Source organism: Abramis brama, assembly GCF_963993115.1.
Source record: "Abramis brama genome assembly, chromosome: 1".
Lineage (NCBI taxonomy): Eukaryota > Metazoa > Chordata > Actinopteri > Cypriniformes > Leuciscidae > Abramis > Abramis brama.
Window position 1 is genome coordinate 6,984,852 of NC_139963.1, and position 27,348 is coordinate 7,012,199.

Below are 27,348 nucleotides of genomic sequence, written 5' to 3' on the forward strand. Positions count from 1 at the left end.
AATGTTTTGAACAACTGGCCCATAGTGATAAACTGATAGTTATTGTTACTCCTGTAACACACACTCTATACTAGTAGTGGTCATCACTTTTCTTTTATATATAAGAGCTGCAATAGCCAAACACATTTAAGAAGAAAACCATATCTATTCTGAAATGGCAAAATCCAACCCAAGCATGAAATAACTCTGCCTACCAATTAGATATCCTTTCAATATGTCTTTAATAAAAATAAAAAATCTTAATACTGGGATGAGCATTTCTTTAACTTTCTGTTATATTGTAGTGTGATGTTTCAGTTGTTGTCAATTATGTGTATTGGCTGCATTATTATATGCATACTTAAGGGATGATACAGTTAGGATATTGTTATATTATTACCCTTATAAAGTTCTTCATCAATATTATTCTCAAGGCCCTCAGAATGACTAGCGAAGAACACTGTGCTAGACGTAAAGCTGAATATGTTGTGTGTTAGTGTTTGAAGTTTTTTCCCCTCCACTTTTATTTCCAGAAATAGTGTCGAGTCTCGGCTTGAAGAGGCGAGTGTTTGACCAAGTCCTGCTGGTCAGGCGCATGGAGGAGGAGAAGATGATCATTGTAAAAGAGATGACTCAGCATTATCAACATCTAAAAAAAACATTGGATAAACTGGACAGTCTTCTTCGGGAGACTAAAGAGGACATCAAGATCCAGAGTATGTACGATAAATGTTTTTTATTTAATGTGCAAAAATATGAACCAGGATGTTATAGTTTCCTGTAAATATTGCTTCAAAAAAATCACAATACTTGTTAGCTGTTATTATTTTCTGAAATGCTGCTTAATTATCAATGTCAATGTTCTTCAGTTTTTCCCTGAAGATCCGCCTAGAGAGCTGAGCAAAGAGGGACACAGGGGCTCTACTGCTGTATCTTACACAAGCGGCACATTCTCCAGCAGAAACTTGCAGCATCACCAGCACCTGTGGCAGTGTCAACACACACCCTTCCTTCTTCTCGCTGGAGGAAGATGATGAAGAGGAGAGTGAGGACAACTGCAGTCCACAACTTTCTGAAGAAGAGCTTTAAAGTTTTAGCACAAACTTTGGAAGCGTTGGATTCGTCATCTTCCCAAAATCAGATTTTGAGTTTTGAGTCTGGAAATGAAATATTTTTCAGATGAATTAAAATAAATAAATAAGAAAAAGTCATTCTTACCCTGAGCTACTGTGTCACATCTACATTTTCTAACTCTTTGCAGATTTGAATAACAGAAGGGTCTACATTACCCATAAGCCTCTGTCACCATTGTTATAGAGGCATCGCTTGCTTACTTGTTACTTTTATATTCCATATTTTACACGTGGCATTACATTACACCTACAACTGTTAAACATAATTGTTATTATTTATTGCACATTTAATAAATATATTAACATATACGTTTTTGTTGTTGAGGCAATATATTTAATATTACATTTAGCATATGCATATTAATTTGTATGCACAGACTTAATAATTAATCTCAAGTTTTATATCCCATTTTAAAACTTAATTAATTTGAATAAAACTGACAAATACTCTTTATTTTCTATCAAATGTACAAAATACAAGCCAGTTTAGAGTGCCAAAATTGACTCAAAATGTTGCACTGAATGTTGATACCTATATGGATTGAAAATATATAAGAGAGAGAGAGGAGGAAGAGTGCGTGTAAGAAGTGGTGAACAAGGAGGAAGAGGATGAGGATGATGAAGAGCATGTGTGGAGAACACTGTCAAGGCTGGATCTGGCTTTAGGGTTTTTCTCTTTGCCTCCAGAGATGACAGTGTGTCTGTGATGTGGACAAACTCCTCCGCCAGAACATGAAGACGCGATGCTGAAGCAGAATACATGTAAAATCTCTCTCACTGACCTTGATTTTGCAGTTGCACAACTCTTTTGAGTGACTGTAACATGCTTTTCATTTAGAGTTTTTTACTGTAACCTTTTGGACTTTTGCAGTTGGTCACTGTATTTTCACAGTATGCAAGTGCTGAATATCCAGACATTCGATACTATACAATATTCAGTACAATACTATACTTGCAGTGCATACAGTAATTTATTCACCTTACTAATGTTAGTAGTCATTACTATACATTTTACGTAATTGCAAATTGTGTTTACTTTGTGTAACCCTGTTAATTTTGCCCCAATAAAGTCCTGAAATGACCTTTAATGCAAACACTCAAAACTAGAGTAAAGTTCAATATCTAGTTCGCCACTAGGTGGCAGGGCACAATGAAACGTTCTTCTGCTGTTTTTCTGCCATTCGCCTTGCCTTAAAAAAGCCTGGAAAAAACGGGAGCCAGAGCAGAAGTAAATATTAGGATTGAAACTGATTTAGAAAACGAAATATATCCTCGAGGTTGAACTACATTGAAAATTAGATGACACCTGTTGTAAAACAAAGTTATCTCGGTGAGTAAAAATGATCATTTTGTGTTGATTAGCTTGAAGTTAAAATGGTGAAATGACTAAAAAGTTTACATTTCAACGTTACAGTGGATTAAAAAAACCCAGTCTGGCTATCTACAATAGCAGTGGATGTTACCACACAGGTACATTTTGTTGTATATTTTAGTTGTACATCTGTTGTATATTTTGGTACAATGAAAAATGCATTTTGAAAGGAAATAATTTTGTTTTGAGTCAAGTATGTCAATTTTGAGTTACTATGCTATACTGTACTTTTGTTTGTCCAATTCCATTTTATTGATTTTAATTTTAAGCTGTATTATTGAGCATATGGACTTTTAAATGATGAAAAGATGGGAAAATGACATTTAGTTGAACATTAGTTAATTTTCTGCACATTTTTGTGTAGACTGTTTTTTTTTTTAGGCTTCTTCTGGTCCCGGATCCCTGGTGTTCTTCCCACCGAAGCTGGATTCCTCTCTGTTCGCCCGGCGCCTGGTCCCCTGGTCCACTGCCTCAACTAACAGCGCTGCAGCGGCTCCATTGGGTGGTTTGATATGGACGCTAAGTATTGAAGGGGTGGTTGGACAGTTAAAATATTTTGAGTGCACTCAAGGGTAACAATTTTTTTTCTTTGAAAGATTTTTCCTTTTGTTTTGTTTCATGAGATCTCAAAGTTGTGGCCGATTTGTTAACATCAATGGTACTAATGCTGTGTGAACTGAACTAAATATAGAATTTTGAATAAGAAAATAAGAAAAATAATTTGAATAAGAACTACATTTAAACTTTATTCTATTGTCCTGTGCTTCCTTTGGAGTGGAATCTATGAGTCCTTTGACCATATGATTAGTCCATAACCAGCCTCCTCATCGAATCTAGATTTAGATAACTCCTACAATAGATTCTTAGCCTGCCTATGAGCAGAACTACCACCGTAGGGTTACATTTGTTACAATATACTTTTTTCCTGTAACTGCATGCTTTGGATTCTGTGTTCTCCATTTTTTGATGTAGTGTCTAATGAATGATCTGTAGTGTTTATAATATTGACTCGTTGTGTGTATGATCTGAAAGCATTGTTTGATTTTGAGCAAAGATAAAATGGTTTTGAGGCAATTGTTGTATTTTGCCATAAGAGTCAGAGGTTCTCTGAATGTGGTGTGAAAATTTGGTTTTGTGTTTAAGGTTTTGAGAAAGTGAGTGATAGTTTCAAGAAATGTGTTTTAGCAATTCAGAAAAACTGTAATTTGAATAAAACTGACAAATACTCTTTATTTTCTTCCTCACTTTACATTATTATCTACAATACTACTCATGAAGAACAATACAAACTACAGTGTATTTATATTTTATATATTATAAATATATATTCATTATTATTTTGCACCATGATCTATATCCTTAACGATAATTAACGTGATCATATAGTGCCCCGAATGCTGATACTGATGTTCTTAATTTTATAACCTATTTTTGCATTTTGCTCACAAGTGGCCAAAGCAGGATATTAGTTCATAACAATACATACAAGTTAATGTACACATCATTCATATTACTTTTGCTTTATTTGCTACCAATAATTACACAGAGACAAGCATATGCAAATATAATGCCTGTGAAACATTGTGTTGAAGGATTTTACTCCTTTAATTTATTACAGCAATAAAAAATCCTGTATATAGATGGATATGTGGGGTTAGGGTTAGATACATTCGTGTGTGTGTGTGTGTGTGTGTGTGAGGGAGAGAGAAAGTGTGTATGTGTGTGAGAGTTTGTATGTGTGAGAGAGAGAGAGAGTGTGTGTGCCTGTGTTTGTGAGAGAGAGAGTGTGTGTGTGTGTGAGAGAGTGTGTGCGCCTGTGTGTGTGTGAGAGAGTGTGTCTCTCACAAAATCATGATTAATTTGATAAATTCTGCCATTTGTAGTTTAAATGTGTAGCAAAGACAGGGGTTTCCCATGGCAATGATTATATCTCTCAGGCCAAGAACAAGTTTTGCAATGAATGGGCGATTTCATACCAGAGGATAAATCTGGACTACATTACCCAATTATCTCAAAGCCCAGTGGCGGGTGGGCGTGGCGTGGGGCATCGTTTAAAAGCATTGTTCTCGTATTAATAGTATTCAATCACTGTCTTCCTTGTGTTCTTCCTGCAGAGAAAGGAAGTACCAGCTTCAGATGTTTCTAACCCAAGGCCCAAAAGTATCTTGGTCTATCCTCGCATACACACATTATAGATTTAAAAACACATCTTGACTGTGGGCTAATAGGTCCTTTAGGGTAATGAATGATAAAAAAATAATAATAATAATAATTACGTGGCTTTCTAAAATTTTCAGCAGTAAACACATCATTAAATGCATTTAGGGTGCATATATGTTTGCTCTTAATCTTAAATAACAAATATAAACAATCGTAAAAATCAAGAGTATATGAAGGAACAGAGCCAGTGACATATTTCAAAACATTTTATGAGTCCACTCATCAAACACAGAGAACAGATAATGTTCTGTACAAAGCAGCAACAGAAGCAGAACACAAGAATAAACCAGAACTGCTGTGTCTGAACACTGAAAGACAAAACTGCAAGTCATACAAGGCATCTATTTTACAACCTAGCAACAAAAAATACATCGGAATACACACACACACACACACACACACACACACACACACACACACACACACACACACACACACTCATCTTCAGGATGAACTTTGAATATTTTCTCTTGGCTCCCAGGAGTTTTTCCACTTTTTCCCACTGTAAGACAGCAAACAGTGTTAGTAACAATGCTCATTACTGGAATATAAATACTATCTTGGTTATGTACAATAAGACACAGTTTTCAGGCATGTAATCCATATAATGTAATTGTTTGAAAATATGCATTCAGCAGATGATTTAATTATTCATACTGCACTTAGAGTGTGTCAGACAGTAACACATTTTCACTCATTTGGTGGAGTGTTTACAATCAATTTTAATCTCATTGTTCAAGACAACAAAAAAAATGCAGTTCTCAACAAAGGCTTGATAAAAAAAAAGTTGTTGAAAACATTAAAGAATAGATAAAAAATAAAAAGCACACCACATTTCAAATTATATTTTAATTACATTTAAGTCTGAAGTCCTGATCAAACTGCAACTTCAGTTAAAACTGAATAAATGTTTATTTTTTTGTCTCTAATGTTTTTATAAACATTTTTTTTTCTTAGTTCCGTCAATTTTCTACAGTACAGCAAATAAACTTCAGATAATATGCAGCCCATCCAGAGCAAGGATGCCACTGCAGCAACACCTCCGCACGACCCTTAGCAGAAGCAGAAAGAAACATGGGTTAATGTTAATGACATTTACTTACAACACATGAAGTTACAGTCATACATCTGCTGAACCGCACATACACAATTAAATCCAAGTGAAAATAAACAAAGTGAAATTAATAGTTAGTTGGACTAAATCTATCATAAGAAGCATAATAAAACTTGAATTAATAATTATTAGTACAATTCACTTTATTACTATATTATCAATACAATTTTGTAATATATGGAACTGCAGTTTTTATTTTTGTCACACTACCATTGCTATGGTTAAGGTCTTACATTTGCACAACTTAAATTGTGAAGTAAAATATTTCTTATTAAAATCCACGGTTTAACATTATAACACCAATTATATAAATACCTAAACCTTACATTAATTATTTAGTATATTTTGTAATATTTTTTGCAAATACATTGCAATTACAACATACAAAAGTACAAAATAATATTGTTACTGTGAATGTTTTTTTTTTTTTTTTGGAAACTGGGAAAAACTTTGGAAAAAATGTTTTGTAGGGGAAACTGGTTGAGTCTTTATGCATGGGGCATTGTGAAACATAAAAATATGGTTATAATTTGACATAAGTAAAATTAAAAGTACAACAAACAATCAACTCTTGGTTTGTGTACGTTATGGTCACAACACTGAATAGCTTACTATAAATATGTGCAAAAGAAAATATTACAATATGTACATTTGTAGAATTCTAACCCAGTCTTTAAAAAAACAAACAAAAACAGTGAGAAAGGCCCTGTTCTTTTAGCTCTAAACTCATATGTTAAAATAAAAAACAAAACCAATCCACACATACCTTTATTGTCTGCTTTCCTCTTTCTTTTCCTGAGGAAGACACTGGACCTGGACTGCCGAGCTCAGTGGACAGTGTAGAAGAGGAAGAAAGAGTTGAGGCTGGTGGCAGAGGAGAGTCAAGTCACCTTTATTTATATAGTGCTTTTTACAATACAGATTGTATCAAAGCAGCTTCACAGTGATAACATGAAAATAATACAACAAAGTTTATTTCTAGAAGAAAATTGCACCATCGTCCACCCTTAATAAGGCAGATCAATAATATTGTTGAATATTCAATGTCCCCAACTAAGCAAAGCCAAAAGCCAAGGCGACAGTGGCGAGAAACCAAAATTCCATCAGTGCCAGAATGGAGAAATAAACCTTGGGAGAACCCAGGCTCAGTCGCTCAGTTCTCCTCTGGCCAACGAGCGAACAGTGTGTGATTATGATCCAGGCAGCGTTACAGGTCAGAGGTCAGATTGGTCGTGTCGATGAGGCCTTCACAGGGCTGATGAGGCACTTCAGGAGGCGTCATGGTTAGGTCCTGGAAACGGCCGGGGTCCACCTCACTTCAGGATTCAGGAGAGGCCAGAGAAGAAGAAGAAGGTAAAGGACTAGACTCAGAGGAGATGAAAACAGGATGAGAAGCCGAGGAGGAGATGCAGGAGGAAGAGTGTCAGACTCAGGGCTGAGCAGAGATGAAGACTCTGATGCTGGGTCTGCTGATGGAGTCTCTGCACACATAAAAAAATCAAAATAAAAACTGCTGGAATACACTATACAACTTGTAGCCTCTGTTCTGGGCACAATAAACTAAAATACATGTGCCTCATTGCTTAGGAAACACATAACCAAATAAAACAATATGGGCCGGTTTCACATACAGGGCTTATATTAAGCCAGGATTAAGCCTTACACCGTGTCCTAACCAGACGCGATGCGATAAGATTCCAGCGACAAGCAATTTGCCTGTCCACACTAAAAGCGACGCGACTGCGAGATGCGTCAAAATCAATCAAAACCCACAGCCAATCAGAACAGCATGTGGGCGGGAAAAAGTCTCACTATTTTTAGGGCCAAAAATGGAAGCAAGTGGAGTGGGAGCCATGCAAACTCTGGTATGTATGACTTCTCATGGGTAACACATAGCCAATTAATTTTAACATGCACAAACTATTGACATATGTTAGGTAAGATTATAGTTCATAAATATATTATTATAACCAACACAAAGTGTCTTAATAAGGTGTTGGGCTACTACGTGCCACCAGAAGAGTTTCATGTTCTTTGGCATAGATTCTCTAAGTCTCTGAAATCTGGGGAGCTCCATTCGTCCAAAATACAGTATATGCTTTCATTTGGTGTTGACGGTGGTGTCCAAAACCATAACAGCTTCAGTCCAAAAAGTTGTTATGGTGGCTCTTGGTGGCCCAACACTTTACTAAGACACTTTATTTAGTTTTTCTCTTAATTAATTTCTTTTTTTTTTCTTGATTAAGATGTTATGCCCAAACTACACGGCCTGCATTATGTGAAAGTCATATATATATATATTTGAAGCTTCAAGAGAGAAGCAAAGGAGACATGACCTGTTGCCGTAAGGCTAACGCAATTTAAGACTCAAAACTTTGAATTCCACTGTTACCTTGCGGATGGCTTATCTGTAGTTACATTGGAGCTCATTTTTATTTAAGTTTCTGAAAAGTAATGTAATCGGTGACATTTTTCATTTTAGGACCTCATTCTCATAAATCTAATATACAGAGATACAGAAATTGTCTGTTACAACATTACTGCCTTACTTAATAACTGGATCAATATATTTAGTGTCAGCTTGTGATCTTCATTTGTCACATATGTTGTCTTACAGTAAAATGTGGACTTCACATTCCTCATTTTTGAGTTACAAAAAAATAAAAAAAATTGATTTGTTTAAATAGAATTGTCTCTAAAACTGAGCAGTTGGCCTAAGTATAGATAAACCTACCAAAAATGTAAAACACTTATTATTGTGAGTATTGTGCACACCAAACAGTGATTCATGTCAGAAACATAACAGATTATAGGATTTTCTTGTCTTAAAATAACAATTAAGGCTTTCATTGCATTGTAGTTGACTAGCATTAGCCTACTGTGATGTAATGAAACCCCACTAAAACAGCGATTGAAAAAAGGCTACAGGGGTCTTAATGTGTGTCTTTGTGTCTACAGTTCATCTGCAGAACCAAAACATCTAATTGCATATTTCCTTATTGTGTTATAGTGGAAAGAAGTGGCCATTGGAGTGGGTGGCGGATATGGACACTTGTTAGTGCTCCCATCAGGTGCCCAAGAAGCTGCTGGAGCACTGTTATGCTTTTTTTTGTAATAGTTTGCCTTTCTTTCTTTCTTTCTTTCTTTCTTTCTTTCTTTCTTTCTTTCTTTCTTTCTTTCTTTCTTTCTTTCTTTCTTTCTTTCTTTCTTTCTTTCTTTCTCTCTCTCTTTCTTTCTCTCTTTCTTTCTTTCTTTCTTTCTTTCTTTCTTTCTTTCTTTCTTTCTTTCTTTCTTTCTTTCTTTCTTCTTACTGTTGTGAATAAACGCTTCTTGCGACTGGACCCTTTCATTGCCTCTTTCAGGTGTATTTCATTTTGCACTTTGTATTGGGTATTAATACTTTCATGTTTTGCACTCCAATTATTGTCAGTTTTGAGTGGCTTTAGTTATGATTTGTCGTTTTTTTACTGTGCTTTCATCAATAAAACATTGAGGAATGAATTTGTTCTTTATTTTCAGATACACTATTTATTGAATTGTACACTTCATTATATGAGCATCCAAGACAACATAAAATATATATGGGAATTTATTCAGAGAATAGTTTTATAAAAAAATAAACATTCGTAGCTTTTGGTCCTTAACTTTTCTCTATATAGAAACCATACTGTCTCTCCTATGAATAACACATGATGTCCTGTCAGTGTTGGGCTATTGAAACATATCAATCATCCACACTAATTAATTGATCACATATTTTGCCTACACATTTCATCTGTCAAACAATGGAAATGCCTTTGCATACAGCACCATGATTCTAAATGGCAACCTGTTATACAACTATACAAAGCTTTTTTACATAAAGATTGACAAATTTGGGAAATAACAAATACATGTTTTAAATATATGTAAAACTACATTACATAATGTGTTGAGTAATTGTACCATAATTAAAAATAATGTGAACTGATGCAAGTCCTACCAATCACATTGTGAAGTTTTGTTCAATAAAAATGGTTTTAAAAGTGTGTCAGTGACCTCATAAAGCATTGTACATATGTGTTGTGTCATTATGACATACATTTTGTGACTTTACTTTTGTCCTGGATGGAGCTGTCCCTGGATTCCCCTTCCTCTTCAGATGGCACTGTTATTACAACAGTGTATAGATTACTTTTACTAAGATTACTGCAAACATATGTCTTTCATTAACAAGGTAATGTACAGGATTACATGTATAATCTTAGAAATCACATTACAGTTACTATTGTAATCAAATTATCTTTACTTCAGTTACTTGAGCACTGGACTTTTGAAATATATCATGAGAGCTGAGGTGTCTTTTGGTCAAGGACCAGGTTTTAATATGTGTTTTGTTTTTTTGTGAAACTGACCCTGAATCAGACCTCATGATTTGGTATCTTGCTCTGCTTGTGGTATAGGCTGGTGTGAGATTTCAAAGTAGCACAAAAGTCATTAGTAAATCTAATTACTGTATTGCTCTTGCAATGGGAAGTGTAATATAATTACATATGTAAGGTAAATTAGATGACGGTTGAAGTCACTTAGCCATATGACCACCACAGCATAAAAACACTTAATTATGAACTATAAAAGTTTGGGATGGGAGGATGGACACTGGATATCTATAATGATTTTTAATGTAACTCACCTCTGTATTTTAATTCATATTAAATCAGACGTTTGTGAAAGAGAAACGTTCCAAGAGGCCCACAGTGACATCTGTGATTCAAATAAGTCAAAATAAACATTTCATTAATGAATTTGGCAACTGTGTCCAACAAATACATTTTAATTAACATTTATACATTAGACCACTTCATGTGTCTTTGAAATGCATGCATGACACAAGGGCTGAGTGGGCAGAGTGAAATTTTTTATTTTGTCAAATGATTAAACCAAACACTGGAAAGGTCTTGATCAGCCGAGTAACAGCATTGCAATCTGAAGGCTGTACCTGGCTCCTGCTTTGAAATATTGACCTCTGAACTTTGACATTGATGCATTTTGTGAGTCTTATAATTCAGCAACTGAATGGGCTACAATGATGAAACCAACTGTTATATAAAGCTCTTGAACTCTTCCATCATGAGGGCTACCGTTTGGTGCAATCACCAATAGGGGACATCACCAAAAATTGTAAAAACTGAATCTCACCTAGTTATTATTTATAATTTAAAATTTTGACCAAACTACTGTGTTTTACATCCACCCATACCCATGAGTGCACTCTCAGTTTAATAGTCCAGACATCCATTTACATGTTTTAGTAATTTACAAAATAAAACTACAATTCCCTGTTGCAGCAGATTACAACGTGATAGACAGCCCGTTAAATATGTAGTTCTTCTGGTTGGCAAACTAGGGTTGTAAGTAAGTAGGGTTTCAAAAAGAACTATAGTATAAAGTAACTTCCTAACAGACATGCTACTGCAAAAGCACAATACGTGTTGTATTAATTCAGACCAAAAACATCGTGTTATGGTTATTATTATTAGCTAAAACTGCTTGTTTCGGGAGATTCATATTAGTTGCTAAGGTAACCGTTATGACGCAGGCGCGTCACCTGACCACAGAAACGGAAGAAGTAAAAAATAAAAAATAAAAAAATAAAACGTGTTAGGTAAAGAAATATGAATAACTGATATTGCCAACAAATAATTAAAAAATATGTCATCCTTTATTAAAATTTGTGTTTTCATTTTGAAATGCAGGCACTTTTCGCCGCCATTTTGGAGAGGCAGGGTACACTCTGACTGGACTTGTCGCCAATCCATCACACAACCACTCACACTCCCATTCACACCTAGGGCAATTAGAGTCTCCAATGAACCTATTCTATTCGGTTTCTTTATGTTAAATATTTTCAACTTATGTTTTTATACAGAAAATAATGATAAAAATAACATTATTTACATAGCACTTTTTTTTCTTTTTTTTTTATGTAGGCCTAAAGAACAAAGTGATATGTGATACAAAGACCACAAGGACATTCATACATACATATATGTATGTATAAAATGGTAGACATGAATTAAAGCAAATAGCCTATAATTGTAAGCTGATATTTACAACACCAGTTGTCTAGTGTTAATTCTTGTATCCAGAGCAAAGTTATTCAGCAGGATAATGAAAAACGTATCTTATTTATGGCTATAATTTAGTATTTACTAATTAATACAACACATAACTGTATACCTACTTGACAATTAGCATGTGAACATTTTATTTTGTGCGATTACACACCCTGTATACCCTGTGAACAACTGGCATACATTGTTAAGATGAAAATGAAAAATCAGTAATTTAACATCTTTTCAAGAAGACAAATCAAAACAACAGCTCAGCATGAACTAGTTTGCATGCATGTACAACATATTTTTATAGTTACCTGAAGTAATGCCATGGTAAATTAGTTCCTTGTGTTGGCAAGATAACAGCAGCAATAACAACAGGAAATACTACACTTAAGACTCAACTATGGGTATTGATCAGTCATTTCTGTAAAGTATTTAATGTAGTGACATGTACAGTAAATGGTTCATTCCAAAAGTATCCACAATCACTGTGAATAAAACAATCAAACTATTACTGTAAGTGTAACATTTTTGTACAGTAAAGGTCATTATGTTGACAAGATGAGATGGGCAAAGCTTGGGAAAGTCACCACTGCAAGAGGCTGTTGTCATTCGCAAGCTCTAGCACCACAGTTGACTGTAGAAATAGTCCATGAAACATCGGAGGTGAAACTTAAAAACCGACCTGCTGTTTGTGAACTGAGGTAACAATAGTCCAAAATAAAAGCACTGTATAAGACATCCATTACACTTCAAAAAGTTTTTTGTTTTCCTTGAAACACACCTGCAGTCCAGTCATAATTGACACGCACGCAGTCTAAACGCATCCGACCAGTTAAGCACTCATTTACACTGCCTCAAAATCACTGTCATCTGAACTCTCAAAATCAACTTCTTCATGGTCCTCTGGTATCTCCTCGGGCCCATCCTCCAGCAGAGAAGCAGCATTTGGTCCTAAAGCCAGGCTGTAACTTGAGCAAACGACTTGGAACTTCTCCTCTACATCTGCAAGCCTTTTCTGAAGGAGACACAGGAGCCCGCGATGACCCTCTTCACTTAAACTGCCTAGAAGGAAAAATTAAAAGCGAGGCATGACAATACTTCCATTGTTGTTGAGCTATTCATTAACTGACTTTACTAAAGAACTACAGACCATTTAGATCCAGCCACAAGGAATCCATAATGTAACACTTGAGGATCTCAAAATGAGTGGGGTTTTATAGGATGCCCAAAAGCATTACAGCAAGAATGTAATAAAAGTGAGCATCTTACCACTGTTTCTGCCAGAAGACATTTCTGATATCATTGTCCTAATGTTTCCAGCCAGCTCTCTGAGATAGGTGCAGTGCTGTCTCATCTCCCTCATCACAATGATCTTTTCCTCTTGAAGCCGCACTTTTGACATGTACACATCAAAAATCTTCTTCTTGGTGAGGATGTTGCTGGATTCTGAAGTCACACAAATAACATCCCTTCGATTAAAATTTGACCTGTACAGTCTAAACAGCAGCAGGCAAAGCCCAAGTAGTGTATGAACATCCCATATACTGGTGCAGAGTGCAAACATGTAATAGAAATTTAATCAGATAAAATGTGGCATATGTTTACAGTAGCATATACAACATATCATTAGTTTACACACACACACACACACACACACACACACACACACACACACACACACACACACACACACACACACACACACACACACACACACACACACACACACACACACACACACACACACACACACACACACAGTCTCCTCCCCCCTGCTCATTGTAGATCTTGATTGTTTGCAGGAGTTTTCTCTTCTCTTCCCACAATTTTCTTCGACGCAAGTGTTGAATTTTGTTGCTGTCTACACAATTTTAAAAACACAGACAACATGATGCACAAGCATGTGTATACAGATATCAGAAAGTTACATGAAATACTTATAACTGACTTAAGAATTAATACATCAAAATGTAAAAAAATCAAATGACTTAAAAGGCATAATAGGCCTAATATCTGTAAAATTAAAAGGAAGACATTTTAAAATTAAGGACCTAAAAACACAATAATACCAAAACAATCCACTGCAATTAGACATGCAAGTAATACAAAATACACAAATATTAGATGTTTTCAACATACCAGTGTGATTATAAAGGCTGGCTTTTTTTTGATGAACACCAAGAAACATTTGTTCAATTGATTTCTGAAGGTTATGTTGGTCATCACATCTGGTACCAACAGAATCTTAAAGCAACAACAATAATACAAGTAAATTATTATGATGTCTTGCAAGTTCAAGTTTATTTAGAGCCCCAAATCACTGTTAACAGTGTCAAAGGAGTTTTACAAGCCCACGAGTTTATATCAAACAAAAACAGGACAGCGCCCCCTTACTTAATCCATATGCATGGCAAAGATTCTCACTTATACAATTGCAGTATTAGTAAACTACTTAGAAGAATGTCCATAAAATACTGTACCGTCAGTAGCCCATTGTCTGACATCATGTACCCACTGATGCACGATGTTCTCAGGACACCCCAGTTCACTGCTCAAATCCTCCAGTTTCTGAGACTCAGCCTCAGCCTTTTTCAAAGTCTGGTGTAAAAAAAAGATTTTTGACTTTGCAATCTTAAAAAGTGAGGAAAATTGAGAAAAGCTTTGTATACATAACTCAGACATAACATAATACCTTGATGTATCTGCTGGATAGTGCAAGATGAAGGCCTTCCCACTTCCGTCGGTTCCACCCAATAGCATGGACAGTTCGCATATCATTCCTGGCTTTAAACAACAAAATGATGTGATGGAGGAAAGTCCCATTAATGCTCATGGTATTGCAGTTCATTCACGCATTGACAATTGATTTTTCATTTAAGAGAGATGTAATGCAGTTTTATTAATGTACTGTATATTAGAATATTTACAGCTGTGTATTTGCTATATTATACAATATTTGTAATCTCAGCACAAAGTATTAGACAGTTAGAATAAAAAGACATAAAAGACAGGTTTCCTAAAATAATATAAATCAGCAATAATTAGCAGATTTTGTCATGTACTGAGTTGTGAGGGCACAACGAGACAAGTAGCTGTTGACCATTTCGACCTCCTCCCCTGCAGTTGTGCCGCACCTTCCTGATTTTTGCCACTCCAGATTATCTTACAAATCAGCATGGCACTTAAATTATAGTCATATACAGTGTATTATATAAGTAATAAAAAAAAATGGTATGATAAAGAATATGCAGTACCTCACACTTGGTTGAATGAGCCTTGGCATGCGTGACAGAAAGGACTGGTCTCATCTGCAGTAAAGGTCTGAGGTCCAACATGGAGACGGCCAACTTCTCAAGGTAAGGCCAATACTTGCAAGCAATATCTGTGCAATAGAACTGTCCGGTTGTGGCTGCTTGGAGCTCCTTCTGCAGGTACAGCGGATAAGCAAATATTTCCCCCCTGTACATGTTAAGAGCCTTGAGTAGCACTCCATGTCTGCAGACAACCACCTCAAGGCCCTCTTCATCCAGTTTGCTTGCTCTTCTGGCCGTCTCACGTGCAGCAGACCACTGACTGGCTCCACAGATCCCTTTGCCGGCAGTCTGCATGACACAATAATTCTGGTTAAACTGAAAGTTGCTATTTTTCCTAACTAGTTACTTCATCCATCAGGATGAGTCCGGTTACATCACACCAACTGGCATCTTTGTAATGATCGGTGACAAAGGTTTACTTTCAAACTACTACTAAAGAGCAGCTTCAGAAAATGCATCTTCTACTTTCTCTACTCTAGCTACACAAACTAGTTGAAAGGCAGGGTGACAAACTGCATGCATAGTCACTATCTCTTGCAGAGATCTGCTATTACATAATGAATGACTAAACTAGCCACTTTGGATGCCGCCACACTTACCATTATCTAATTTAAACCTCAACACAAGATTGCTTGAAAGAGTGCACCATGCTCAAAGTGCTAGTAACAAACTAAGTGTATTATATAAGCTTACACCAACTAGGGATAAATTATATATTTAATAAAACAATCATACATTGCAAATTTTGGATATAAATCAAAGGTGCAAAAAAATACATATTTTACTAACACTTTTGATTTTACTCCTGATCTCATCGACAAAATGGTGTACATCAGTGTCCTTGGCAATGAAGGTGCCATCAAAATAGGGTTCCTCTGACCTTGATAGAATAAGAAAAAAATATATGTTCAGTGTCAGACATTATATGTTCTGTTAATTTTACATTAAGTAAAACAACTACAAGTGTAAAACAACTAACCCTTTTGACTGCCGAAACCGGTACACTTTTCTGTTGCCATCTGCCATTTTCTCACACTGGCACTGGCAGAATGTGTATCCCATGAAGCTTCTTTGGAATACGTCTCCATGTATTTTCCCTGCACAGTCGATTAGTAAAGAGTAAAATGAAATAGCTACACTAATATTCTCTCATCTCTACTTGATGCAACTTTGATCTACACTGATCTCACCCTTCCAAAGAGAGACAGGTCCTCCTCTCCAACATCCGCAAAAAACCTTGTCTAGATAAACCTGGTGCAACAGTTTTCATTTCTTCAAATGAGCTGAAGACATCTATGGAAAACAGCGTGTCAGCATTCACAGATGCCGGCCAATACCCACTGCTTATTAGGTCGCTCATGTCAGGTGTCCAATGTGCCAGACATAATCTGCACAGCAAGTTTGGCAAGTGCAAATCATACCGACCTAAAATCAAAAAGTTGAACATTGTAACACAATAAATAAAAACATAATTCATAATTCATACCATTTATGCAAACCAAAATGATTGCTCTGCCAGCTGATTCTGTGACGTTTGAAGGGTCGCAAGTACATAACTGGACAGGTCTCACTGTAGGCAATAAACATACTGAAAAGAGAAGTGAAAAAATTAGTGAGAAAGCATTAAAATATGTCCAATTAAGACAATAAAAGTAAAAAAAAAAAAAAAAAAATCACTTTTTAATCACTTTACCAAAAAGGTTCAGAACACTACCTTGATTGACCAGTGTATATTTGCCCTCTTTTTGTACACAGCACACTGTTGGCTCAATGGGCTTGTAAATTCCCTCAATGCAGGACTCCCTGTTATGGAGGGTGAGTTTTTTGTGTATGTGTGTGTCACAATCCATACACAGCCACTCTTGGGGCATGCAGTCTCTGCAGCGAATGACGGCAGGAGATGTGCAGTGGCTGCAGTTATTTTCTGGAGCCACATTGCAGGACAGCAAGCAGTTGATGTGATAGGACCTTGCTTTCCGCCACTCATCTTGGGCTACAGATTGGCGCAAGCACCATGATGTGGATGTCGAAGGATACTTGCTGGTGCCTTGAACATCTGCTGAGGTCAGAATGTCCTGCAGTTTCTGCATCTCACTGTCAGAAATAAGAAAATAATCATTCCTTTCACGCTTATTGCTAACTTGCTTAATTACAGTAAGGACAGGTGTCATCTTACCAAATGAGTGTTGAGAGCAGTTTGATTGGGTAACTGTGGGAACCTCCTCAGATGACTCAAAAGGAGTAGTTCCCTCACTGCCAACAACAGAAACAACTGAAGAGATAGATAGAAAGGAACGAGATAACAATTTTCATGTCTTACAAGCATATAATACAGTGTTCATTAGTGACTTAAGGCTATAATAGGCTAACTGACATGTCTGACAATTCCATTAATCTCTATACGGTTTTTTTTCCTCATTATATGGACATAATCTTGAACTGTTAGCAGCATGAACCTGACACCGATTGCTTCACTTCCACTTAATTTCTTTGGAATTGCTTAGCATTACAGTGAAGTCAATAACATAAGTAACACATCCACCACCATGTTGTGTTTCTGATGGCATAGTTTAACATACAAGTAAGTGAGGATAGGAGCAGGCTTCACTTAATGCATATACTTATAAACTTTAAGAGTGCTGGCCTGGATAATTAGAATACGTAAAGCAGGAGAGAGGCCGCACTATGCATATATACTTTTATTTGCACAGACGCGTTTCGGCGCTTGCCTTCGGTGCAAAAAAAAAAAAATAGCAAGCTGAATTCTGTATACAATGGGCACAAGTTATATTTAGTTAAGAAAGATTGGGTGGGTAATCACAAATAATCCTGGAAGACATGGACAACCTGTGGCTGAAGCCCGTTTTCGTGTCTCTCCACTTCTGCTTCTTTTTAGCAGTGGACGTCCTTCAGCATCTCTCTCCACCCATCGGACATTACATTTACTGCCTTTAGCAGATGGTGCTTTGCCCTTCGCTTCCTTTGCCTTGCATGACAGAAAGTGAGCATTGTATGATAACACTGAAATACAGCCAACTCTTGAGCAGGTCAATCAAATTTTGCACTCTAATTCCCACTATTTAGTATTATTACCAATACTGGAAGATCACTGTCTCAAAAAAAATACTCACTTTGGTTTGGTTTTGAGTCTGCAATGAAAATAGCATCATCTGCTCTCCCTCTGTCTTGCTGAGCAGCCATTTCAAAGATACTATACTGGAAAGGAAGATAAAAACACGGTCAGACAAAAATAATTGAGGACAGAGTATAGGATATATAAAACTACATTTTTAAAAATGTTTTGGACAGTGAGAGATAGAGTAAGGTGAAAGAAAAATAAAGAATAGAGTAACAATACTTACTTGAAGACAGTGAAGCTTTACAAGAAAGAAATTGAGAGAGAGAGAGAGAGAGAGAGAGAGAGAGAGAGAGAGAGCGAGAGAGAGCGAGAGAGAGCGAGAGAGAGCGAGAGAGAGCGAGAGAGAGAGAGAGTGTGTGAGAGAGAGAGAGAGAGAGAGAGAGAGAGAGAGAGAGAGAGAGAGAGTGAGTGTGTGAGAGGACTGGAGTATAGGAGTGGCTCTTAAAAGAGCCGTTGGTTTTCTTATGATGACGAAATACAGGTGGCGGTAACAGGGAAGGATGGTGGGTAAAAACAGGAGCTGTTGGACAAAGGAAAACAAAAACATAGTTAATTCTCTTGCAGCAAGGCTTCCTGGATTTGTATGGTTACCGTAGTAAAACCATTGTTAATTTTTTTAAAGACTGCCACTGTTGTACCTCAATAGGTAAAACTTTTGCACATTTCATTCTGACAGATTTATTAACAACAATTACAGAACATAACACAATCCATTTGAACTTTAACAATCAATCAAAATAAATTTAATTGCACAAACTAGCAAAATTATAGTAAATGTTACATGTTACATGCTAGTTTTCAAAAGTTTGGGGTTGGTAAGATGTTTAATGTTGGAAGAAGTGTAATCTGCTTACCAAGGCTGCATTTATTTGATCAAAAATACAGTAAATCTTTGTAAAAACAAATATTGTGAAATACTATTGCAATTTAAAACAATATGTTAAAATGTAATTTATTCCTGTGATCAAAGCTGAGTTTTCAGCATCATAATTATTAGGACAGCATTTACATGAAATATATATATTTGTGTAACAATGTAAAAGCCTTTACTGTCACGTTTAATAACTTTAATGCATACTTTCTGAATAAAATAAATTCGTGCTAATTAAATAAAATTACTGGTTTAAAAAAAAAACACCTTAGGATCGACATTTTTTATGTGTGGAAAGATCCTTTAGAATAGATAAGTTAGGCCTACAACATCAGTATCGATATTTCAGGATCGAAATCCGCGCATATCATCATCAACAAGCAGCGGGGTTTATCTAAAGTTACTTCCCATCGCCCATAACAACTTCTTATAAACGTAATATAACCTAATATGCAGTCACTGCAGCTTTCTGTGATTAATTAAGTATAGCCAATTAATATCAATTTCTATTAACGTTATTGACCACGTTAACAGCACCATAGATTAAAAAGCTCCACAGTCCACACACACACACACACACACACACACATAACGTTAGGCTACAGCAACGTTAGATTTTCTTAAATTACAGAACCATAATAAAAAATATGGCTTTGACCGACCTGAACGCATGCCTGAACGACGCGGGAAATTTGGATGCAATATATCGCTTCTCTCTTTGGTCCGTGGGGAGTTGTTGGCATTGAGGAAATTATCGCCCCCTGCTGGTACTCACCCTTCATTCATGCGTGTCATTTTCACGCCTTGAGGAGGCAAAGCGTCACGCATCCGCTAGTGGACCAGCGTGTGTATTACACGCTTTAGCGTGATACCGGTGAACTTGAGAAAATACATAATTTATCATAACTGAAAAGAGTATTGGACTTATGACGCGGCCCTGGGGTGTACCATTTTCTACCATATATCTCCCAGATAAAACTTTCCCAATTCTGACTTGAATAAATCTATCAAATACAAAATCTTTAATCCAATTATAAATTCTACCTGTTATTCCTATCATATCAAGTTTGATCATTAACCCCTCTTTCCAAACCATGTCATATGCCTCTTCAACATCAAAGAAGACTGCCATCACTGACTCCTTATTAACCTGAGCTTTCTTAACATCTGTTTCCAAACATATAATGGGGTCCATAGTTCCTCTTCCTCTCCTGAAACCACTCTGATGAGGAGATATAATTCCTCAACTTTCCAAATAAAATGCTATTCTCTCTTTCCTATATGTGAGGTCAATGCTATTGGCTGATAATTCTCTGGATTTGACGGGTCCTTTCCTAGGTTTCCTAATAGGAATAATCACTGACTCTTTCCATCCAATAGGTAACTTTCAAGAGCAAGCGGTTTGTGAATCCTGCATTGAACTTTGGGATTTGAGAAGCAGTCTTCAGTTAAATAAAGGGAACACAGCAAAAGTTTAGGATTATACTGCTGTGATATCTTGGTAACGATTAACTTTAACCACTGATTCTTCACATGCTCGTCCTTGGGCAGTGAAAAAAAAACTGGCTTCACCTTCACCTTATAGAGCACAGCGCCGTCTTCTCGACATGATGCTATTCAGTATCCACAGGAATCAGCTGTAGTGTTTGAGGTTCAAGTTTTCCCTGGTGTTTGTCATAGACTGTAAAAAAAGATGGATGACGGCCCTTCGCTCTCTTCCATTGGTGAGAACTGAAGCCGCCAGTGTCCTGATATGGCGCCGATATCTTGGGGCTTGAGTCTGCACAGTAGCGATCTCGGGACCAGGCCTGGGGTGCTTCTCAATATCCCTCCTCGTCTCCTCGTCTCCTCCGTCCTCCATCCTATGACCCGGAAACCGATCGAGCTCAGCCATCTTAAAGGACATCTCAATTCTCTAATTGCATCATGAGGAGTCGAGGATCGAGGAGTGAGGAGGCTTCCAGAGGAGTTATGAGCGAGGATACACAGATGTATCCTATGCGGAAGAGTTTTATCGACTAAACGTGACACGCGTATAAACTCTCCTCCCCCTTCACATCAGTCACAATCATTTTAATTTATACTTTACCTTTGCAGTTTATATAAACCACACATCTCACATTTTTCAACAAGGCATTATTATTATTTAGTATGATTTTTTTAAATAACCAAACTTCAACAACATACTGTAAGGGCAGATCCTTGGAGCGCTGCTGATGACGCAGTGAAGTGACGCTCGAGTGATCAAGTGTTCCAATGTATAAAAAAAGCTTTCATTCGATTCCTCCGTCCTCCTTTTCTTTCCTTGCGTCCTTCCCTCGTATCCTACAGGGGGTGGAGCTGAAGACACAAGGAAAGGAAACGAGGATGCACAAATAAGAATTGAGAAGCACATCTGGGGTCTCATTTCTAAAACTGTGCGTAGAATCCTTACTAAAAGTGTACGTGTGCCCGAAAGCTAAAAATGGCGCATGCCCAAAAATATTCAGACTAATAAAACCATTCGTACGCCAGAACCTGCGCAGAATTCACTTTATAAATCCCAGTCAGCGGAAGATTGTGCGCACATGCGTCTCCACCCCGAAATAACCATATATGGAGCTTACAACGCCTAGTTTTACTATATGCAGATCCTCATCTGCATATCATTTGCATATGATTATTCATCCATGTGATAACGTTTAACGGTACAAGACACATTACATTAATAAAAATCAAGTAATTGCCTATCCTTGCCTTGTTTTTGAATGCATAAATCAAATAGTGTAAAATACATTTAAGAAGTTTTTCTCAATCTTTTCCACTGGCCAGATTGTATTTTTAATTGATTTATATTTTTAATGGAAACACATAGGCCTTGGGCATTAATTGCACAAAACTATTTTCTCAGACAATCTGGTATTATCATGATAAGCAATTATCTCTGTGGTTAAAACATTAAAACGCAGCACGCCACATAGTCAGGGGGCCAATTCTGAAAAGGGCTTCCATTAAGACTTTTGCGGACATGTTTTGGTACAAGCTGTCACCCTATTTTTTTAGTTAGAAGACACCCATAGGTAAGATATTAGGATGGTTGTCAAGCTGAATTTTTTTTTTGGTGACTTGTACAAGCAATTTCAGGCCAATTTTTTGCTTTCCTGCTCAACATGACATGCCAACAGTAAATGTTGAATATCTCCACAACCACAAGGACCATATTCATAAAAATGGTATCAAATGAAAGCCAACACTCATGGGATGTCTGCTGAAGTGTCAGAATGAACATTTATTGTACAGTGTAAGAGACAACAGAACTAGAACATGAAAAAAACTATCTCCGCTTAAAGAGAACCAGTTTTCAAAGTGAATATCAGCTTGGAAACATAACCTAGTATCCCAAAACCTCTATCAATCGGTACCCATATCTATGGGAATGAGTCAAGCAAAGTTTAAAGCTTGTAGGGAGAGACAGTGCAATGCTGCACAAGTTATAATACTTTAATGTCAAGGCGGAAATTTAGAACTGTAGATGATGGTCTATGGTGCTATTTGACTTAATTAGTGTACCAGGTTGTAACACAAATTATATTTAATTATCACTATAGTTATTAATTCCATCCTAACAAAACTGCTCTCTCACTTCTTTAGGGTTAGGGGTTAGTAACTAGTTAGTAGTAATAACTATGTAATAGTTGTATGGCAAAGGTATGTTTTTCCCCATCAAAGCAGTGGCTCTCAGATTGGCAGAGGTTGGCTCTCAGGTTGTCAGTCTCATCCCTTTGAGACTGAATGGATTGAATAAGCAAGGTCAAGCTAAGCACAATGCAAATAATGGTGTGTGTCTATTATATTGCAAAAATATTGCACAGTATTATACTACAATAATCTCCAGAAAGAGCACAAAGACACCACTTCCTGAAAAATCACTTCAATCAAAGGGCTTTATCTTGGCTGTATTGAAACATTACAGAATGCATAGCTGATATAAAAAATTGGATGACCCATAATTTCCTACTTCTAAATTCTGAAAAAAACAGAGATTCTAATTATTGGACAAAAAACTTCCTCACGTAATAACCTAGAATACTGTCTAACACTTGATGGCTGGTCTGTTAAGTCTTCGTCGTCGGTTCGGAACCTGGGTGTGCTCTTTGATACCAATCTTTCATTTGAAAGTCACGTGTCTAGTATCTGTAAAACCGCATTTTTTCATCTTAAAAATATATCTAAATTACGTCATATGCTCTCATTGACAAATGCGGAACAATTAGTTCATGCGTTCATGACATCAAGGCTAGATTATTGTAATGCTCTACTGGGTGGTTGCCCTGCACGCTTAATAAACAAACTACAGCTAGTTCAAAACGCAGCAGCTCGAGTTCTTACCAGAACCAGGAAGTATGACCATATTAGCCCGGTTCTGTCAACACTGCATTGGCTCCCTATTAATCATCGCATCAATTTTAAAATATTGCTGATTACTTACAAAGCACTAAATGGTTTAGCTCCGCAGTACTTGAGCGAGCTCTTAACGCATTATACTCCTTCACGTCTATTGAGATCTCAAAATTCCGGTCAGTTGATAATACCTAGAATATCAAAATCGACTGCTGGTGATAGATCCTTTTCCTATTTAGCACCAAAACTTTGGAACAATCTTCCTAACATTGTCCGGGAAGCAGACACACTCTGTCAGTTCAAAGCTAGATTAAAGACACATCTCTTTGACATAGCATTCACATAATACATTATAGACTTCTATAATTCAATATTAGGCTGCATAGATTAGGTCAGGTGGAACCGGGAACACTTCCCATAAATCCTGATGTACTTGTTACATCATGAGAAGAATGGCATCTACGCTAATTTTAGTGTCTTCCTCCCGCAGCCTGCCGGATCCAGGCCGTATCCAGATCTGACGAAGGACCTTTGCCTGGACCCGATGACAACGCAGTGCTGAAGTGCCAACTAGTCTCTCCCTATGGAGGATCCCTTTACCAATCTACAGATAAAGTGTCGTCGGGAAAACTCAATTTGTGTATCTACCCCGAATTGATAAAATAAAATAAAATTCTTAATCAAAACTATAAGGAAACACCAGTAATTTGTTAAGGCTTGGTTTGTAGGGAATTACAAACCTGCACACATATATTCAAACGCACATAACTATAGAACCAATTCTTGATGCGCATGTGAACGCCATCAGCTTTTCTCACAGGATCGCGTTTAAAGTTTGTGTAGAGAGAATGGTGTCGTCTTGGTGGCCCCTAATTTAATAACAAATGATCATTGCGACGGAAGCGAATCAATCAAAACTAACTTTAGCTGGAAAATAACTTTATTAAAGAACGTCTATAAAGCCAAAACAATTTTACCTTAAATTATACGTTTATCTCTGTAAAGCTTCTTTGAAACAATCTACATTGTTAAAAGCGCTATATAAATGAAGATGACTTGACTTGACTTGACATTTTTCCCAATCATTATCTCTTCCTATTTGTTTTTCTTTGGACGCTAGGCTTACAGCTCCCTCTGGATCCATGTTATCTCATCTGAAGGCAAAGAAATTTTTCACTACGCTAGTCTGATTGGTTTCTGAGTGGATCACTACAATGTCCTCTGACATACGCTGAGGGCTTTGCTATCTAACAAACTTATTAACACTTTTAGCTATAGCAGACTGTAAAATAGGCTATAAATTAACAAATAAATTAAAAACATAATATTTCCATTACACATCTGCACAAAACTTAATTTACCTATTAGTAAGTAAGCTAGTAATTATGAAAGTAAATTAGCCTAGCTATACACTCACCTAAAGGATTATTAGGAACACCTGTTCAATTTCTAATTAATGCAATTATCTAATCAACCAATCACATGGCAGTTGCTTCAGTGCATTTAGGGGTGTGGTCCTGGTCAAGACAATCTCCTGAACTCCAAACTGAATGTCAGAATGGGAAAGAAAGGTGATTTAAGCAATTTTGAGCGTGGCATGGTTGTTGGTGCCAGACGGGCCGGTCTGAGTATTTCACAATCTGCTCAGTTACTGGGATTTTCACGCACAACCATTTCTAGGGTTTACAAAGAATGGTGTGAAAAGGGAAAAACATCCAGTATGCGGCAGTCCTGTGGGCGAAAATGCCTTGTTGATGCTAGAGGTCAGAGGAGAATGGGCCGACTGATTCAAGCTGATAGAAGAGCAACTTTGACTGAAATAACCACTCGTTACAACCGAGTTATGCTCAAAAGATCAAGTTAATCTGTTGTGTTATTTACTCCTTTATTAATTTTTGTTCACACTGTACTGTTGACACCTGCTGTGATCATCTTCTCTGGATCTGCTGCCAAATCACAGCTGTGCTGACACAACAGTGACCCTTGTGGTGTGATACTCTTGTGGTATTTATTGATTATTATTTTTGAATGATCATGCTTGCACATAAGTTGGATTATATTGCACATTTGCCCAAAATTACAATAGGTAACATGGAAGAAAATGGAAGCACTTTGGGAAAAAATCCGCTTTTACCACTTTTAAGAATATAGTGTTAAAATGGACAAAAAAACATTTTCTAAGCTGACAACCTGGCTAGAACACATGTTGAGGGGTTAAATATTAATACTGGATAGGTTGTATACTTGTACCAAAAAGTGTCCAACAAAGTTTTAATATCAGTTTTGGCCCCCTGACTAACAGGAAAAGTGTTCAAAAACATCGCATCCACAACAAAAAAATTCTATTGATTGAATATAAAAAATGTTGTAACTTCTCAGTAATGATTTCATGTTTAAGTGTTTAACTCCATTAATTTGAATGGCATATTTAATCTAAATGTTTATATCAGAAGTAAAACATAGTTTAAATTATTTTATTTATTTAAACTGTTATTTGCGTCAGTTTCACTAAACGGCCCAAAGCGCTCGCTGGCGCGGACATTTAAGAAGGAATGGATATTTGCTTCAAGTGATAGGCTTGGTCAGTGAAATTATATTTGTATTATCTTTCTGTATATGTTTAATTTTCTTTAGATTTTCAGTCTAAATGTGACCAAAAAGACATTTAACTCCAGCTGACCATCGGTGTCGCCAAACTGCTCCATCTCTAAAACGTTCGTACGCATGGGTCAGAGTTTGGCTTCACGCTTTGGCTTCATTTTTCAGGGCTTGTGCGGCACGCTTGGTGTCTGCACATGCAATAAGTGAGCAGGCAATATAATGTTTAGTCTTGACATCACAACGAAGCGGCTTATGACTCGTTTGAAAGACGATTAATTTAATTGTCTCAGTAAACTCTTTCACGAGTTCACACTTACATATAATTTGAATGGGTAAGTTTAATGCGTATATGGCGTGCTGTCCGGAGGGAGGGCTCCGAGCTCGGAGTTCAGCCCGAACCCAGAGTACTCCCCCCGTATGTAAGTGTTTTAGGACTAGAAGCGTGGAGAAGGGGTGGTGGAGGGATGCTGCAAAAACTGTCAATGGAATGAGGTGAGACTGCTGAGTATATATACACCTCTTACCATTGACTGCTGAGTGCTCTCCACCTGTGTTAATTATCTGAACGTGCTCCTCCCGAACCTTGTTAATAAAACATCATTACTTTTGAAAGACAATAACTTTATATACGGTGCACTTTCAGATTTAAAACTTTGCAGGATGTTTTCATTCATGTTACACACTACAAGAAAATCCATAATAGGGGCCCTTTAATATAATAAAGTTTGTAGTCACCATGATGGAGATCAGTATTTGCTTTAGTTGGTCTCTTGACCCTTGACTTTATAACATTAGTTTCTTTCTGATTGCTGTAATTGTGAATTTATAAAACACATTTGTTATGACAAGAAAAAGTCAAGAGGAAGTTGATCAGGTGTTTTTTGGCAGTTGTGACGATGACATCATCATTCTGGACATGTATGATACTCTGATCTCATACCATGTATAAGATTTGAATGGATGACTAAATAGTTATTATATATCTGAGAATCTACAACATTAATCCAGCAATGTTTCTATAATCAGTTATTCTGATGGATGTTAAAATCACATAATGCATAAAGACATATTTAACTCCTGCTTGATTCAGACACACACACAGACATCAACAATCAGCATATGAA

At 36.7% G+C, this 27,348-nt stretch overlaps 3 protein-coding genes and 2 long non-coding RNA genes across 8 annotated transcripts in view; 2 read left to right on the top strand and 3 right to left on the bottom strand.

Annotated features, from left to right (window-relative positions):
• The window catches only part of LOC311079881 (uncharacterized protein), a 518,544-nt gene extending 517,131 nt beyond the window's left edge, over nt 1-1,413 (top strand). The window contains exons 11-12 of the mRNA XM_084109604.1: nt 513-695; nt 849-1,413. Of these exons, the coding sequence (XP_083965730.1) occupies nt 513-518 (6 nt within the window). The 3' untranslated portion in view covers nt 519-695; nt 849-1,413. The remainder of the gene's footprint in view (nt 1-512; nt 696-848) is intronic.
• LOC311079578 (uncharacterized protein) overlaps nt 1-27,348 on the bottom strand; it is a 447,200-nt gene that overhangs the window by 130,879 nt on the left and 288,973 nt on the right. The window lies entirely within an intron of this gene.
• Nucleotides 2,201-3,715, top strand: LOC311080021. The gene is made up of 3 exons (XR_014605499.1): nt 2,201-2,442; nt 2,527-2,582; nt 2,849-3,715. It is a non-coding gene; the product is annotated as an uncharacterized lncRNA (long non-coding RNA).
• On the bottom strand, nt 12,259-16,331 carry LOC311079867 (uncharacterized protein). Of its 2 annotated transcripts, none has more exons than XR_014605470.1 (8): nt 16,213-16,325; nt 16,023-16,113; nt 15,174-15,521; nt 14,612-14,703; nt 14,400-14,517; nt 14,059-14,163; nt 13,189-13,780; nt 12,259-12,981 (listed from the first exon to the last, which is right to left on the bottom strand). XR_014605470.1 is itself a non-coding variant. In XM_084109592.1 (8 exons), exons 4-8 carry the CDS (start codon nt 14,690-14,692, stop codon nt 12,764-12,766), a joined length of 699 nt encoding a protein of 232 aa, XP_083965718.1. In that variant the 5' UTR covers nt 14,693-14,703; nt 15,174-15,521; nt 16,023-16,113; nt 16,213-16,331; the 3' UTR covers nt 12,259-12,763. The 2 variants fall into 2 exon arrangements, 1 of the variants encoding a protein (XP_083965718.1); XM_084109592.1 differs by having other exon boundaries at nt 13,189-13,365; nt 16,213-16,331.
• Nucleotides 16,440-17,322, bottom strand: LOC311080006. Its single transcript, XR_014605493.1, has 3 exons — nt 16,948-17,322; nt 16,720-16,821; nt 16,440-16,658 (listed from the first exon to the last, which is right to left on the bottom strand). It is a non-coding gene; the product is annotated as an uncharacterized lncRNA (long non-coding RNA).